The following is an 18,674-nucleotide window of genomic DNA, read 5'->3' as shown; positions in this document are numbered from 1 at the left end:
ATACATGTTCTAAAGGAGTGAGAGTTTATTGTAAGTTGAAAAGCAAAAGAAAACAACTTTGACATTGAATTTTATGGAAAAAGAAGTTTGATGAAAGTCAAAGCAAAAGTGTTCAAGTGGTTAGTACATCCATGAATGATGAAACAAATTTAATAAACCAATTGATAACATCAATATGCATTCTACATAATATGACTACAAGTTATTACCCTATTCCAGAATTATGGCATAGATAATATGGGCATGTCAAGTTTAATTCGTAATTAGAAGACTTCATCCCCATGAATGAAATAGCTAGGCTATGGAGCCAACCTTGACATGGAAAAGAGAAGTACTAAATGAGTTGTCTGGGGTCCTATAGGGATGATAGTAGTATTAAAGTGTGTATGGAAGAGAGTAGAGAAGGGGTGTTGTGGGGAAAGGGAGGGATGGGGGGTTACAAATGTTAGGGGTTGATGTGGTCTCCCTACAAAATACCTCTCAAGATAGTGGGTGGCAAACAAAATAGAATTAATGAGAGAGGTGAACATAGCAAAAGCAAAAGATGAAAAGGGGTGTTGTGGGGCAAGGGAGGGATAGGGGGTTACAAATGTTAGGGGTTGATGTGGTCTCCCTATAAAATACCTCTCAAGATAGTGGGTGGCAAATTAATGGGAGAGGTGAATATAGCTAAAGCAAAAGATGAAAAGATCTACATGAAGTTATTGAGTTAAAAGTGATAAGGAGTTGGATACCTGATGGACTTACTTCCAATGCTATGAGAGGCTCGCAACTGGCCTTGATAGCAAGTCGAGTTTAGGGCGCAATAGGCATGGCAAGGGTGTCACTCTTCTTGAAAACCTGGTTAGGATGATGAGCAAGGGATGGACCAAATCAAGGTTTAAGGCATCGAAGGTGACAAGTTCTCCCGAAAAATACCTCTCAAGGTATAGTGGAAAATGACAATTATGAATAGTGACTTAAGGCCACATATAGGCATCACACATAGATGGAGCAATAAACAGCGCGCTCAATGTGAGTTCTCAAGAGTAGTGGTGGGTAATTAAGAACTAAACTCTCGATGGACACTATTCAAATATTTGAGAAGCTCACAATTTGTGTTATCATAGGTCAAGTTTGATGTATGAGTATGCATGGCAAAGTGTCAACCTTGTTGACAACCTAGTTACAATGATAAACAAGGGATGGAGTTGTATCAAGCCAAAAGGAGGTAAGCTCATGGAGATAAACTTAAGAGTTGTGAGACCTCTAAGTAGGGGCAAGGAATGTATTTATCAATTGAGTCCTTGGTCACGCAGCTTTGCATCAAACAACTGAACAAAAGGGAGTGGCAAGGAGACGAAGGTGGAAACCAAGCTAGAGATGTAGTAACCGAGGTGACGAGTGTCTTAATTAATTCCTTACCATTCAAGGTAATGGCATAAAAAATGTAAATCTCAGCTCATTACATAAGTCCCATTTGTACCGCAGGGGCTCAGAAACAAACATATAATAGCTCCATAATGGCCACCTGAGAAAAAGGCCATAAAAGAATATGGTGGATTTCCGTTTTCAATCATCAGGTATTTAAAAATGTTATCTGTTCTTTGAGTCGATGCTTTGTGTCCACCATGCTAAGCCACCTTCTTTTCAAATCAGCCTGCAAAATCGAATTGGGGACAAACATTGAAGAACACAATATTAAATATTGTAAGAAGATTTTAACTGGATGATTCAAGTTCATATACCAGCACAAGTAAACCCACACTGGTAGGCAGATGGTTATCTACCAATGTCACGGATTTCGTCTCCTTGGAGGGAATTTTGTAAAACAAGAGAATTTATGCTTAAAAACACTTCATCCCAGGATAATAGGGAGGACTGAAACCTGCTAGCTATCATGCTCCCCCATTACAGCCACAGGAGGTTAATATTTTGGGGATATCTGTACTCTAAACCAGAAGACAGTTAAGCTGCACCCTCACAGAATGAAACACCATCAACTTAGAAATTAATAAAGAGAATAAAGAGCCACTAACCTGTTGGGAAAATTTATTGGGGTGGATGCTGAAGATGAAGTGATCTTGCAAACTCACTCCCAAATCTTTCAAGGGAGACCCTTTTAACACATTAATGTGTTCCATACTAGACTTCAAACTTCATAAGGGTACTCTAGTTCAGAAAGTGTTTGGACACCTAGAGCTCAAGATATTGCAGTTTGAAAATCTGAGTGTTTTCCTAGTTCTCTCATATGGTTGTATGAGGAAAATGTATGAGAGAGAAGAAGAATAGTTTGAAGGGAAAGACTTCACAGAAGGTCGAAACAGACTCGTCATACCTCCATGCACAACTTTCAACATTTGTGGGTCGCGGAGTCTCATAGTTGATTCGAATTGCACAACTTATCCTAAGGTGCCATATGAAGTGTTCAAAGTGCATCACCGCAGCGAATTGTTTCCACTTGACATTCTAGAATTCGCTCTGCTTTGGCTCTCGCAGCCCTCCTTCATTCTCAGGCCTCCCTTTTGGCCCTCCTTCATTTTCTATGCCAATCTCTGCCATCTCTCAACCCCCCTACTCAGGAGTCGACCTCTTTCTCAGCCCTCTCTTAGGCTTCTGAGTTTTTCCTTTGCCACTCTCAGCCATCTCTCAGCCCCCTACTCAGGAGTCAACCCTCTCCTTCTCAGCCCCCTCTTAGGCTTCTGAGTTTCCAGCCCAGCCTCTCTCTTTCAGCCCACAGCCCACTCCTTTTGAAATTCAAGATGCCTCTACCACCTATTCAAGATGGATCATTTGCTACTTGAGTCTTGATCATTCTTGCCACTTCGACTTGCCATTGATTCTTTAGATGGATCATGATTCATGAATCGTGTAGCACAAGTGGGACCATGAAATGTTATGCAGGTAATGACAGAAATTCTGGGGCTCCTATAATGAGAGTTTCCCAAGATTGTTTAGACTCGTGTCTCTCTCATTACTTGATCTACTCAGGGAGGAAAAGGTAAGCTTCCATCATGTGGGCACAATAGTGCAACACACATAATTAAGTTCTTTAAGAAGAAACCCAAGGCACTGGCAATTAACGGATGTATGAAGAGTTGATGCAACCCGCAAAAACTAGATTTGCATGTCTCTTGAGTGGTTGCTCCATCTACATGATAATCTCTGCAGGGGTTGTAGCACAAGGGTGCACACCATTGGAGGAGAGTATAGCTGTGCAGTACCTTTGCTTGAAAGAGATACTATATTGGCAATGTCCGTGCATAGATTGACGGCAATACAAGAGAGGAATTCCAGCTGTCCTATGATGTCAGACGAAGCACTATCACATAGAATCCTAGGATAATGGATTTTAAATTGCAATTTGTAATTGTAAGTTTTAAATTATGAATCTGAAATTTGAATTGAAGAAGTGCCTTTACTATTATTGCTTGCACAGGATGGATGAGATATTCAGAATTTTCGACGAGAGGTGGAAATGGACATGCATCCTATCCGTAGTATGGCTGCCCTACTTCACCCCTTCTTCCAGAGCATACGATATTTACAGATGCAGCTTTAACATGTTATATAATATATTAATAGTTTTATTTCTTTCAACTTTGAAATGTTATGCATAATAATATTGCTGTGCTAGAGCTTGCGAGAGGAATTGGAATCCATACTCCTGCATTCGCATGAAGATTCCTAGTCTTCACCAAGTCAACATCACCAAGGTTGTGCCAATAATAGGAAGACTTGGAATCCCAGAGACGAGAGGTAAGTCCAACATAAAAATTGTCAAAACATTGCTCTAAAAAGCACGGACACTTCCAATTTTTGTCGTGTTCCAAGTCATTGGCAAGAGATAACTTTAACAAATGAAATTGTCAAAATATTGCTCCAAAAAATCACGAGACATGGAATCCTAGAGACGAGATAACTCCAACAAAGAAAATTGTCAAAACATTACTCCAAAAAGCACAGACATTAACAATTATCTAGGCTCATCTAAGCTGGATCTTGCCTCTAGAAGAGAAATAGTTGTCAACAAGGTGTTGCTAGCCACTGCCTGGTTTGTTTACACTTGTTGGTGCACTCTAGAGATTGCATTTCATAACTTAAGAGGCTTTTCAGGAACTTTCTTTGGAGCAGACTTGATGCATCCATAAACATGAGAGCCAAAGTGGCTTGGAGACCTTGATTCTTCCAACCCACGAGGAAGAGCTAAACATTAGTGATCTTGATTTTCAGTGCAGAGCTTAGCTTTGCAAACTTGTGGTCAAGGAACTTATGCCGAATCAAGAGCCCTGGAAAGATTTCTCTCTTCGATGTATTGATTCTTGCACTCCCTCCATCATAGGTCTCTTGTGGGACAAGGTGAGAAACCTTTGTTCTTTCAATGAGAAATTAGGATGCAGATTGGTCAGATCTTCTGATTCTCCTGTGGATTCTGATGCAGACCTAGAGCCAGACAAAGCAGTGGACTTGAGAAATGTTATTTTGCTTCCGGTTGATATGGTAACCCTCGTCCAGAGAGATGTCCCTCTTAGTATTTGGAGGCTTTGGATTTTTGTGGGTGTCCCCATAAAGTAAATTCAATGGGATCCGAACGAGTGGCAGTGGATTGTAGAAAACCATACAAAGGGTATTCCTTCCTTTGACTTCACAGTAAGTAATGCTTACGATTACCCTGGACATTCAGAGATCTCTTGGAGGAGGCTCTGAAAATCCCTTAAGAATAGAAAAGTCACTCACTTCTTTTGGTTTCCTATTCATGGAGGAGAAATTAGTGGAAGAGCATTTTTGGAGCTGATCCCTCGTCCTTGATACTTATCCGTTGATGAGTCCATTCAGCATTGCCTTTTGGAGTGCACACATGCCAAGATCATTTAGCGTAAGTATTGCACAGATTTTCCTTCTCCCCTTTTTCATTACTTGGGTTCAGTGATCTGCCTTGGTCTCAGGTATTTTATGGGACACAAGACGACTCCTACAGTTTTCGTACCTTGATGTACATTTTTTGTCAACTTCATGCCATCTCTCTCTCAGTACAGACCTGTACATGCATCAATGGACACTAGCTGGGAGAATGTAGTGAGCATCACTGCCTGGCACATTTGGAGATCTGGATGCACAGAGGCTATTGATGGCACACCCGCTCTTACCAGCATGGATATTTGGTCAAGGATGCATGGATCTTCTAGGTCTACTTTGGCCAAGAGGATGGCTCCCCCCCCCCCCTCCCCTGCTTCCACAGGAGGTTCCTGGAAGGCTTTTAGGAATCTTCCAAAGGATCAGAGACTATCAGTTGGCCACTTTAGAGGGAGTGCAGTCAGGATGTGCAAACAAGATGAGCTTTTTACCGGCAATGAATTCATTGAAGACAGTGAAGAAGCTACTTTAATGCATATTATCTAATCATAGAAGCAAACATGTATAGACTATAATCACGATTAAAAAACGTGAATGTAGAGAAGGTAATTGGGGTTGCTAGATTTGATAAGGAAAAGGCTTAAGACATGGGTTGAAAACTGCAGCATATACATTAAGCTTTTTTTGAGGTATTCTTGTAACAGAAAAGGAAATACACCAAGTTCCAGCCTTGCTGGAGATAGTGGGCCTCATTCACACCATATCTGATGTATTATCCTACTCTCCATGGACTCTATGTATTAAAATTTGTCGATTTCAATTCTAAATATTAAAATTTAAATCGTTGTGATAACATGGGACCTAAGCACTACACTCTTAAGGTTTCTCAATTTCAATTCTAAATATTAAAATTTAAATCGTTGTGATAACATGGGACCTAAGCACTACACTCTTAAGGCCTGACATGAATCCCATAGTGAGAAAATTATGACCAAAGAACACTAAATACTCCTTAAATGCTTGTTGAAAAAGTTTAAATCAGCAGTCATACTCACAGATACAGGAAGTATGTGGCTGACAGCAAAGGATGCAACAATAGGATCCTGAAAGGACCTTCCTGGGCCCAGGACTGCAGCCGCCTGCATGCAAAAACTACAAAAAATTAGCAAATGTTTTAGATATTTTCAATCACTAGAGAGCACCCTAATTTGCTATACTGCTGTACAGACCAATACTTAAAGCAACCACATTTTTTAGAAATGATATAATCTCCACACGCTTACTGCCCATGCCACAGAGGATAAGTTCCAAGATCCCAAAGTATGGAATAAGAATAAGCATTCTCGCATACATCATTGAGATGCCTCATGTACACATGAATCCTTCATATACACTTGCATCATTAAGATCCCTCATATACACATGCCACACTGACGTGAAGAGAGACCATAAAGTACCCTGCATTATCCATACCACAGGACAATACACTACCAAATAAACAGTAATGCTAATTTGCATCAATCAGGGCTATAAATCTTTACACTTACTGATGGAAACAGCTGCTGGCAAAGACCTACAGCTTGTTTTGCAAGTTCCATAACCTCTTCTTTCTCATCAGCATTTCCACATTCCAAATCCTCAAACAGCTCAACCTGGAAAATTTTAACACATTTTTTCAGGGACACATGGACTCAGGTTTGGAAAGAGAAGTTTCAACGCACAGAATTCCACTATCTCTATAAAACTCTGGGTCCATTCAAATCAAACATAGGAAACATTGGGTAGATCGACACTTCAGGCAGAGATACCTGCCCCACAAGTTGCCCAAATGTCCCTGGTTGAGCACCAATCCTGAAAGAATGCTTATTGTCATAAGAATTTAAAGAGAGATTTTTAAATAAGAAAAAAAGATACAAATACATGTTTACCCTTTCGTACTTGACTATCTATATCTATCCAAGACGATTCTTTCTGATCTCCATAATGACCAGATTTGTATGTTGAAGAGAAAGATCCAATGTCATTGACTTATTATGTGTTAAAGCAGCTCAGACAGGACTCTGAAATATAAGATTAACCTCTCACTAGAAAGCAGATCAGATTGCTTTTGAACATTATCTGCAAATAACACAGCAAAGGTCTAGAATCCACACTTCTTTCAATTCCCTATTAGCATGGCAATTTGCAATTCCCCACAGATTTCTTGATGAATCTAGGAACATGCCCAAACTAATCCTCTGAAAACACAACAAATATTGCAGTTTCAGTCTCATGACAGTCACAAGGTTGAAAACCAGGAACTCCCTTCTATAATATCCCCACTAAATGTCATCAATGCCAAACGATGGGTGTAGACCAGTGCAGGTCCAGGTTTGGGACCAGGTCAATGATGAATGTTTTTGACTTAAAGATTGCTCTCTTTTAGACAGTGTAATACCCCACACAATCTAGGATGCTCCAATTGAAAACCCAGAAATCATTCAGCAACCCTTCACCTCATTCAAGAAAAAGGATGAGACTGCCTTCTCTTTCACTATATGCTCGTAGCCTATGTCATCTCCATCTTGGTCACATTTGCACTCTCCTCTTGCAAGCTTTCACCACTACTTCTTTGATTGAGGTCCTGAATGAAGTCACTATCTGGCTGCTAAAGTCGTCATACTCATTGTCTTGGCCCATATATACATCTCTTTGTCATCTCTATCTTACCACAAGAAGCAAATGGCTGAGGTGGAACTTGTTGGGAAGCATAAGTAGATTACAACTTTGGAGTGGCAGCCAACAGTGGAAGGGGGGATCTTTCCTTGTGTATAGTAGGAAAGAGTACAAACAAATATGTACCTTTTGGCTGTTGACCAGACGCACATCAAATGACTGCTGCAAATCTAGCTGTAGTCCCATGGGCACCCACACAAAATGCACACCACACAAAGATCCAACAAGCTAATAAAAAGATGCAGCCGCAGAAGCACATCCCTCAGTGTTTAGCAAGGGCAGGGAAGAGCCACACACCAGTCAAGAGTTCTCCTGCCACAACAGAAATAAGTCTTTAGAGAGTGTGAAGCCCCTAGGTTGACCTCACAGTAGGGTGTGCTTGTGTGTTGTGCCATGTTAATCTTTGAACCCTAGTTATGAGAAAAGGGTGCGAATCATGTACCATTTATTTCTAGCTGACATGCTATCAGAAAAGTGGTCACTGTGACCAGACAAGGCCACCAGGATTGCAAAATTCTCGTAAAAAATTTATCAGCAATAATTTGGACAAAGGGACAAATTGTGAATCCCCAAACATGTGGGCCAGCTGAACAGGCCAACTGACAAACCCCTTGCAAAGGGAAGAAATACCACCCCCACCCCCTCGTTTGTGTTAGGGGAGGAGGGAGAGAACAAGGCAGCCAATGAAAGAAACAGATCCCACTACTCTCATTTTCCAACTGGGCCTCAGCCAGTAAAGTGCAACCCACCATCCTGTACATTCCATCCAGGATACATAGGCCTCTGTTTCTAGTTCGTTGTCTTCTGCCTGTATAATACTTTTCTTTTCGATTGCCTCCCACGTTTCCACATTCGAAGCTGTTGCCTGTGTGCTATAGATGTCGAGTCTCCATACAGTGTATGTGCATCCTAATACTACGTGTACTAAACCTTCTATAGATGTCAAGTCCCTTACAGCGCAATATGAAGTATATTGAACCTTCTATATCATGGCAGGAGTATGTGTCATTTTGCTCTTGTATACAGAAATTACATGTCTGCATGTATAAATATCAGTGACTGCAATGCACAAATCCATTCTCAGGCTACCTCCATATTTCATATATCATTCCCAATTGTAGCACCAATTGATTGTAACTAAGGTTACCAGAAGTGGCCCAAAATGAGGGAAAGATGCGAGCAGCAGGTCCCAAACATTGGAAGGCAAAGCAAAGGAGGACTGTGATGGGAAAAAATGCGATGGTAGATACAAGAAGGCCATTGGGCAGGCAATAAAATAATCTGAACTCTTGAAAATTATCTGCTCCTTTCCCTTAGATAGCCTAGACACACACATTTAACACAAAACAAATCCCCATCACACCATTGCCGTGAGGAAAATTAAGTCGTTTACATAAATTGTAATAGAGTGTTACTTATTCCAGCTTACAAAAGATTGTGTGGATAAAACCATCTAGAATCTACTTCCACGCATGGGAATACCAGCTGCCTCAATGAAAGGCCTTTTAAGGATCCTGTGACAGTAGATTTCATGAATATGCTATCATCTAAACAGATAATTCAGTTGCATCAACCACAGGTGAGTTTTTCGAAGAACAGCAGACTTAATCACACTCATAACCAAAAGGAGGCAAAACTGTCTCATACTTTGGCTGACCTTCTGTTTATGACTCGAAAACGGCGCACGCCATGAGCAATAATGTAGGACTTGAAATCCCTGTCAAACAAGCTGACCTTCATATTCTGTCCCCCCCACCCACATACAAAAAGAAGTGTGTAAGGCTCTGCCCTGCTTCATGATCAACTTCATTCGTCAATGATGCATCTCTCTCCTAGAAAACAAAATTTAAGAGAACAGCCAAACGGTAATCATGTGTACATATGCGATTTTAAGACAGTATACGACTATCAGGCTTGAAAGTTTTACTCTTTGCTACTCGTATGAGGTGCATGCACTAGGAAATGACACCAGACAAAAGAAAAAAATCTTAACATTTTTGACATCATGAGAGCCAGAACAGGCTGAAAGGCCACACACTTTAAGTTATAACCATGCCAAGTATTAGCTGATTTTTTTTTTTAAAGGTTGCAACCTTTAAAGACGATGACCTATAGAGGAACTTGAAGGACATATCATACAGCAAAAGAGTTTCAACTTTATCTGGCTCTTCGATGTTCATACATCACTCCCATCAAGGATTGCTTTAATTATCTTCTTGAAGCAAGCTGAACCGAGAGAAGCGAAGAGGACTGAGCGGAGAGAACTAGAGAGGAGCGGGCTGGACTGAGCAGAGATGAGTGAAGCAGAGTGGGGGCAGAGAGAGAGAGAGAGAGAGAGAGAGAGAGAGAGAAAGAAAGAAAGAAAGTTTATTAAAGTCTTCGGAAGACCGATGGGTCTATGAGACTATGAAAATCCTGGTACAAACGAGCTGTGGTGGTGGAGCTACTAAACAAGCATCCACACCAATGCAAAATGCAAAAAATGCAAAATGGTAGTACTAAGTACTAAGTACAACATAGTCGTGTCGGTGGTCGACTATATATCAATCTCATCATCATCATCATCATTAGGACATCAGGGTGGATGAGGCAATGGAGGCATGAAATCAGCGATAGAGTGTTGTCGGCCACTCACGGTGCCTGGCACATCTCTTGGTCATAGCTCTACACCTAACAAGGGCTACAGTAACCCCTATCAGTCGGGCTCTGACTCTAAACAGGGAGGGGATATCCCCAAGTGTACTCTGCGTGTCACCCCTCTGTCTGAGTTGCCGGGTCATTGGCTCTGGGTCACGATCATGTCGAGGCCTTGTCTCGTGGAGCCAAGGAAGAAGTCTACTCCTGTCTCCGTGCTCGAAGTATCCTCTCGAAGAGTACTGTCGGCCACTCACGGGTGCGACCCAGGCACGTCTCCTAATTATAGCTCTGCGCCTAACAAGGGCTACAATAGCCCCAAGTGTAATCTAAGTGTAACCCCAAGCCTAACAAGGGCCACTCACAGCACCTGGCACGTCTCCTGGTCATAGCTCTGCGCCTAACAAGGGCTACAGTAACCCCTGTCGGTCAGGCTCCGACTCTAAACAAGGAGGGGATATCCTCAAGTGCAATCTACGTGTCAACCTTTTGTCTGAGCTGTCGGGTCATTGGCTCAGGGTCACAATCATGTCGAGGGCTCGTCTCGTGGGGGTCCATGTGATCTGGCTTTAAAAACTCCGTGATAGAGCTCTGAGAAGGATCAGCCAAGGAAGAAGTATGCTCATGTCTCCGTGCTCGAAGAATCCTCTCGCGGTGTCTGAGTACCTCATGAATGAAGCCTGCCAAACATCTCTGGTCTAGGTAAGAGAGGAATCAGGCCAAAACCCCATAGCTATCTTTGAAGAGACAGTAGAAACGCCCTCGGATCTCATAGTAAACAGGACACCTGAAGATGAAGTGCTCTTCTATCTCAACCTCCTGCATGTCACATAATGTACATATGCGTCTTTCCCTGGGTAGGTGCTCTGCTCTGCCGCTCTTGATACAAAGTCTATGTGAAGAGACCCGAAACTGCCCAATACAGATCCTCAGTGAGAGAGAGTCAGACATTGAGGCTGAAAGGGGAGCTCAAGGTAGATTGAGGATAGGGAGTCATACCTGCAAATGAGGGTTGAGGGGCATCTATAATCCTTCCCGAAAATCCCTCCTAATTTGTCCTCTAACCATTTTCCCTAGTGCTAACCCCCGCTAACTTGGCATAATTTGCCCCTTCACTACAAATATATAATGCATTACAAGATGATCTCAAGGGCAAGACTACAAGATTAGATCCTCAACCTATGACTAGACATAAAGCATCATCAACTAGTGACCTAAAAGGGTATGGAAAAGGACATGAAATGCTACATGGGGCTTGTACCCTACACAGTAGGCAAGGATGTCTGTAAAGACGCAAGGCGTACAGTAGGTTTCATGACACCCGTTATGCCCAAACAATAGGCCTTTGTTGGCTACTTGTTAGTAAGTTGGACTTAAGTGGATGGACTAGTGAAAGAGTACAATATGCCAACTTGTTGACATGGGCTTAAGGCCCAAAATTTACGGACGCTTTATGAAACCTCTATGCCATATTGGTGGGTGGGGCCAAAGGGTGCTTAATAGTGGTACCGAAAATCGAGTGGCTAGTCATGGAGGAATCCAAACTTAAGGCCCAAATGTATGCTAGGATTTAGAACACTTATTAGTCTAATATATAAAGGTGGTGTTAAAACATGAGTACCTGAGGTGTGCCTAAAACTAATCTAAGTTGTATGCATCCTAAGTGCACACATGAATAGGACTTAAACTAACTAAGCATAGAATTAAGTTCAATTAGGTTTTAAGATTGAGACTTGTACTCATAAGAGACTTGAGAGCTTGCATATGTTATTGCATGAATATGACCTCTCTTTTATAGGAGGGGAGTATATGCTTGCATTGCTTGCTCATATGTGGGATAACGTTTCTTGCCATTGATACTTCTTAGTTGCTTTGTTGAAGAGTGTTTGTTCTTCATAGTTGTTCCTACTTATTGATGTAATTGCCTTCAATTCCCTTTTTTTCGTAAGTAGGGATGACATACATCTCTCAAGTGTTGGACTTAGAAGATTCCTTAAGGTGGTTGTTAATGCATCGGATTCCTTAGGCATACTTTTTAGGAGAATTGCAAGTGCATCCCTTTCTCCTACCTTTGCATCTATACTTCCAATCGGGTCATGATACTTTATCGTCTTCACAAATCCTGCCAAGGTTTCATTGAAGTTTGATTGAAAACCATGGAACTAAATGTTAAGACAAATTTATTGATTCTTCGCTTTAATTTCAAACAATGTTTAACTCATTCCATGTATCCTTAGCATGTTTCTTGGAATTTTATGCAATGGATTACCCAAGTGCAAATCAATGAGTGTTAATACTCGTTCATCTTTTTCTTCCCAAATTTTATTGGTGCATCAGGAGTTTTCCAAAGCTTTTTGTGCTTTGAGAGGTACTTCATTTGTGTATCCCAAGAGTAGAACCCTTCCATAGTGATAGCCAATAACAGTATGATGTGGCACTGCCATGCGTCAATGCTATGGTGGTACTACTGCCATGTGGCTACAGAGGACCCTATCCTACCACATAGATATTGACACCTGTTAGATCCTGAGGAACCTTATCTTCCAAGTGTTGCCATGTGGACTTCCTTCTTCGGAAGGTGTTTTGTGGCTATTGTTGGCTCGCCGCCGCTGCTCTACATCTTGTGCAAACAAATGCCAAGAAGAAGAAGAAATCAAGAAAGCACAAGCACGGAAAGAGTGAGTACACACATGCATCAGCTTCTCATGGCGGACCGCACACTCATGCATCAGTCTTCCATGAGGGACAGCCATCAAAAATGACTCAGAAAGTGACTTCCAAGAGAGGAATCACCTAAAAGAGCACTTGAGAAAGAGGTACAAAAAGTACAGCCAGTGCAACAGTATGAGCAGCCAGCACAAGGCCTTGGTTTGGGTACTTCTACTTCTCAAAATAATAATGTGCAGTCCATAAATGTGGCTCAACCACCTCAGCCATATTTGAGGCAGCAACCTGAATATTTTGGTACAGATTCTATCTTTGATGCTATGTTGATTTCACCGCCAATTGGGCATAGAAAGCAAGCCATGTATGACAATGTGGAAATGCAGCCAAGCATGCAAGCCATAGCATATGCTCCCATGCCTAATGTTCAGCCAAGCATGCAAGCCATAGTGAAGGGAATGCTGCAAATATACAGCCATCTTTGGGACAGATTCTATCTTTGATGCTATGTTGATTTCACCGCCAATTGGGCATAGAAAGCAAGCCATGTATGACAATGTGGAAATGCAGCCAAGCATGCAAGCCATAGCATATGCTCCCATGCCTAATGTTCAGCCAAGCATGGCTCTCCCTAGTGAAGGGAATGCTGCAAATATACAGCCATCTTTGGGACAGCCAATATCAAATGTATATAAAGAATTTAAGGATGGTGGTTCTCATGTCAAGTTTGATACATATAATGGAGTACAGGACAGGTACAAAGCCCTCACATTCCTTCAACAGTTTGATGCTGCATTTCTTGGGGGTTTGTTTACAGAAGAATCCAAGATGAGGAAGGTCGCCACATTTTTGAAAGGCAATGCACTTAAGTGGTACACCAACCTTATGCTTCATGGAGATGCACCTATTACTTGGCTGGAATTTAAGCAAGTGTTCTCTTCTACTTGGCTTACTCCAACTTTTGAAGTTGAAGTACTTTCACACTGGCATGACTTGTCATACAAACTTTGCAAGAATCTTGATGATTACACCAAGAGGTTTTGGGATGTTTTGCTGCCATTGAGCTCTTACAGGCATGTTTCTTTGAAATAGCAAATAGAGAGGTACTGTTGTGGATTGCCTAGTGAGCTACGTGATTATTGCATCAAAACCAAGGTGGGTTCTATGACTCAATTAATTGAGAATGCAAGGACAGCATATGCATAAATGCAAGAGAAGAATTTGGGCTTTATGGACAGCAAGAAAGAAGACAACAAACGGGCTGCCAAACACCAGGATAAGGACATCAAATCTGAAAATAAAAATTATAGCAAACGACCGTTTCAAAAGGGAGGAAAAGCCCAATTCAAAGCTGGTCAAAGGCGTGGACAGCCTAATAAACAGCCCCGTACCAAGTTATCTGATGAAGAGAAAAAGTCACTCATGGAGCAAAACAAATGTTTTATATGCAAAGGAGAGGGACACCGCTCTTATGATTTCCCATCCAAGAAAAGAGATAGGTCATATGATGATAAGAATGGTGATAAATAGGCTGATCGGAAGGGCAAAAGGCCTAAACCTTCCGCAGGACTTCTTCCAGATGTGATTGGGAGTTTGCCACATGCACATGATGAAGAGGAAACGAAATAGACTGAGATGTGCAAAGCGTGGGGAAAAATCAGAAATCAGAATTGTTTGTTTTTCTTTGATTCTGGGGCAAAGGCGAATTTCATAACTCCTAATATGGCAGGAAGGCTTGGCATCAAGCCTGAGATGCATATCCAAGGATATCAAGATGCAGAGGACTTCTACATTATGCCTTTGCCAGAGTGTGATGCTTTGCTTGGGATGCCTTGGATGTACAGGGTGGGGGCTGATGTGCAGATGAGAAACAAGAAGATTTCTTTAACTCATAGAGGCAAAAATCATGTACTCGATGTAAAGTTGAAAGGGGAGTCCATCCCTGTAGTTTCAGCTTCTTGTATTTCCAATGTAATAAAGCGTCATATTTTAGCGTACTTGATTTTTGTCAAAGAGGACAGCCAACCAGTTCAGGAAGGCTCTACTCTTTCTGCTTTAGATAGAGAAAGTGCTGCTTTTATTTCAGATTTTCAGGATTGTTTCTCAGATGCACTTCCTCAAGAATTACCTCCCAAGAGGCCCGAGGATCATCAAATTGATATAATTCCAGGAAGCTCACCGCCTAATATACCTCCCTATCGTGTCAGTAAGGCACAACAAGAAGAGATAATGTCACAAGTGAAGAAACTCTTGGAAAATGAATTAATACAGCCAAGTAATTCTCCTTATTGTTCCCCTGTGTTGCTTGTGCAAAAGAAGGATGGCAGTTGAAGAATGTGTATTGATTATAGGGCTTTGAATAAAGTCACAATTAAGAACCGTTTTCCAATTCCACGCATTGATGACATATTGGATCGGTTGGAAGGTTCCTCAATGTTCAGTCGTATTGACCTTAAAAGTGGATACCATCAGATAAGGATACGGCCTGAAGATGTCTACAAGACTGCCTTCCGCACTTCATTTGGCTTATATGAGTTCCTTGTGATGCCTTTTGGTTTGACTAATGCACCTGCCACTTTCAATAGAATGATGGACAAAATTTTTAGAGCACACAAAAAGTTTGTGGGCACTTTCTTCGATGACATCATTGTGTTCTCTAAAAATGAGCAGGAGCACAAGAAACACCTCACTATTGTGTTTCAAGAGTTAAAAAGACACAAGCTATTAATAAACACCAAGAAAAGTGATTTCTTTATGCATGAGATTCATTTTCTCGGTCATATAGTGTCAAAGGATGGAGTCAAGATGAATCATGAAAACATTACCTTCTTGGAGCTGATTTTTATGTGCAGACAGATCATCAGTCACTTAGATCATGTGCCGGGTAACAAAAATGTCGTGGCTGATGCACTTTCCAGGAAACCACAGCCTGAAGCAGTCTCCAAGAAACCCAATGTTTCAGCAGTGAGCATTGCTTACAACAATGTGTTAGATGTGATGAAAGATCAATATGTTAATGATGCTGATTTTTCAACTATTTATGATCAGCTTTCTGATGGTCAAAGGCATGATCACTATATGTTGAAAGAGGGTTTCATTTTGATGCATGGACGACTCTGTGTCACTGATCAGATGCGACAGAAAGTCATAATGGAAAGTCATGCTCCTCCATATGCACGACATAGGGGAATTACAGCAGTGGAGCAATACTTTTATTGGCCATCTTTAAGGAAAGATGTGGAAGAATATGTGAGAACATGCATGGTTTGTCAGAAAGTAAAGTTTGACAGGCAGAAGGCACCTAGGTTGTTACACCCTTTGCCAATTCTAGATAGACCGTGGCAAAGCATAGCTATGGATTTTTATACTCTTTTATGCTATATTTCATGCTCACTCCTTTGTTTTGGGGCAGCAAACTGTGGTTTGCTGTTTCAAGGGAGGGGTATGTCACGGGGGCGTGAAATTCTAAGTATTTTAATGTACTACAAGACCGTGACAACTTTGGTTTTAAAAGTCCAAGCATGGGCTTAATAATGTGTAATTAAACGCGGCATGGTGCCTAGCACATGCATGTAATTAATCCCTAGGCTAAAAGAGTGGTTGTTGGAAAATGATGATGTGGCATTTTTTATGGATTCCCCTAGAGGGCCATGTACCTTCAGTGGCCCCCCTAAAGTTCCAGGTGGCTCTAGTGCCTTCTACATGCTCCTTTGCCATTCCTGGACCTTCCTGGGCCTTCTAAACTTCACATGTGTGGTTTTTTCTCTCATCTTCTCCCTTTGTTGAGATTTTGGACTGGTTTTTCAGCCTCCTTCAGCTGAATTCCGTTTTTCTTCATAATTCCTCACGCGTTTGGATTTCTCAACTTCCGTTTGGCACGATGGCTTCCCCTCTGCCTCCCCTTCGTAGTGATATGCTTTCCTCTCCGTGCGTTTGGTAGAATGGGCAGAGCTGAGCACTTCTTTTGCTGGTCGACTTTGCAAAAGTGGCTTTTTCTGGACCTTTTTGCTTCTACCACCTCCTGGGCCTCTCCTCTTGCAAAGCTACAGCTTTCTGTTGAATTTCGAGTGGTCCCACGCGTTGGTTGACTGGTTTGGAGGACTTTCCGGCGATGAAACTTCTCCAAAACCTTCTCAATGCATTCCTCTTTGAAGCACGCTTCTTTTGAGCCCAAGAACTCCCATTTCTTCGCGACAAAAGTGCTTCTTTTCGCATTTTTCAGTGGAATTCTTGCTGGTCGGCTTTTGTAAATGCTCTTTCTTCATGCCTTTGCACTCCTCTTTGGCTGAGAATGCAATTGGGCATTGGCTACTATGTCCTCTTGGCGATTGAGGACTTGGTTCGAGTTTTCAGGGCTTGGTGAGTTGTGATTTTGCTGCCGCAATTTCTTTTTGCCATAAGCTATTGGTTGGCCTCGTGTGCCGCCTCTTTCTTGGCTCACAGGTGCCCAAGCAGTGCTACATGAGTCATTCTTTGGTTGGGTACTTTGCTGATTTTATTTTGGAGCTTTGAAAAGCTTTGTGAATGCCATCTGGAAACCGCTCAAAGAGAGTGCAGCTGGGGTGCAATGTGATTGCATCTGGACAGCCAATGGAATTGCACTCGGAAAAGAGAATGCCTTTGGATTGAGCCTATGGATTAAGTGCACTTATGTGATGGTGTTCTATGCTTGAAAGCCTTGCGAAGGCTTAGTGAATTGGGGCTGCATGCTCAATTGCAGGGAAGGTCTCCCAGATGCAACTTGTAATCATTTCACTATGAAATATAAAGAAATACCGAAAGGGGCGCCACGGTATTTGGGGCCAATCGGGTGCACTTGTCTATGTTTGTTGAGCAGGGGCATTCTAGCCTCCATCCCTTTTTCAGTGGTTTTGTTTGTGAACAAATGGGTAAATGCCAAATGGTGATCATGCAATGGTTAATGGTTGTGATATATGCTTTGTGACTTGTAAATAAGTGCTGAAGTGATTAAAGGTTTAGTTCCACTGCCCTCTGAGTGATTAGAGGCCGGTTTCAGTAGGCTTCAGCTGCAGCATTTTCGAGGTCCTCCACAGTACCCATGACCATCTGTCGTCACCTTTGTACTAATATTCCAGATGCCTAGCTCCCGCAACTTTAACCAGACCCAGATCCAGGCGCCTAGCTCCCGTGACCTCTCCACAGTCATCTGCTGAAGACGTTCTGCTGTCGCGACCTACTGTTCAGAGCCCTCCAAAGGAATTACTACCAGCCACGCACTAAGTTCGAGGTATCTAAGGGCTGTTCCAGCTACGCTCCAGCTGTCTTTTGCACTTCAACCTACTGCAGCAGCTTCGTGGTTTGTTATACTCTGCCTACAGAGGCCTTTTGAGTCTCAGTCCTAATCTCAAAGGACCAGAAGCTGATTCACAAGCAACATTTGCAGTATTTTACTGTTTTTGACAGTTTTTACTATCAAACCCTAATTTCCAACAAAAAAATTTAGGGCTTTTGACATCTGGACCTTCAACCTGTCAATACAATACTTTGGACAAGGTTGACAACTGAAATCCTTCCAAAAATTGAAGTTTTCAGTTAATTTCAGGTTCAAGACTATCACATTGTGCCACGTCATCACTCAGGTCAACAAAATTTGGGGCCTGTTGGGAGCTCAACTTCAAGTGGTGTTTGGGACAGTAACTCATATTTTTGCAGTTTCAAGCCTTGAGGCTATACATTAGGTCAGATTATCATACATTGGGTCACATTTGCAAAAATTTCAGCAAAATTTCGGGCTTTTCTGCATTTGCCCTCTTTTTGGCCTATTTGCCCTCATTAAATTTGGGGCTTTTGCCAGATTTGCTGCTTTT

The 18,674-nt window shown here is 41.9% G+C and overlaps 1 protein-coding gene across 2 annotated transcripts in view; it reads right to left on the bottom strand.

The window, feature by feature from the left end:
- Nucleotides 1-1,376: 1,376 nt before the first annotated feature.
- Nucleotides 1,377-18,674, bottom strand: part of LOC147893384 (uncharacterized) — a 68,000-nt gene continuing 50,702 nt past the window's right edge. For both annotated transcript variants that reach the window (XM_087385485.1, XM_087385484.1), the window contains exons 7-11: nucleotides 9,206-9,291; nucleotides 6,642-6,684; nucleotides 6,381-6,485; nucleotides 5,889-5,972; nucleotides 1,377-1,639 (exon numbers count right to left, since the gene is read on the bottom strand). In XM_087385485.1, coding sequence (XP_087241611.1) covers nucleotides 1,559-1,639; nucleotides 5,889-5,972; nucleotides 6,381-6,485; nucleotides 6,642-6,684; nucleotides 9,206-9,291 — 399 coding nt within the window. In that variant the 3' untranslated portion in view covers nucleotides 1,377-1,558. The remainder of the gene's footprint in view (nucleotides 1,640-5,888; nucleotides 5,973-6,380; nucleotides 6,486-6,641; nucleotides 6,685-9,205; nucleotides 9,292-18,674) is intronic.

This window comes from Dipteris shenzhenensis, chromosome 15 (genome assembly GCF_047967505.1).
Source record: "Dipteris shenzhenensis isolate YYH24624 ecotype China chromosome 15, Dip_SZ_1.0, whole genome shotgun sequence".
Lineage (NCBI taxonomy): Eukaryota > Viridiplantae > Streptophyta > Polypodiopsida > Gleicheniales > Dipteridaceae > Dipteris > Dipteris shenzhenensis.
The sequence above is the reverse complement of the archived record's forward strand: the minus strand, read 5'-3'. Positions and strand labels throughout refer to the sequence as shown.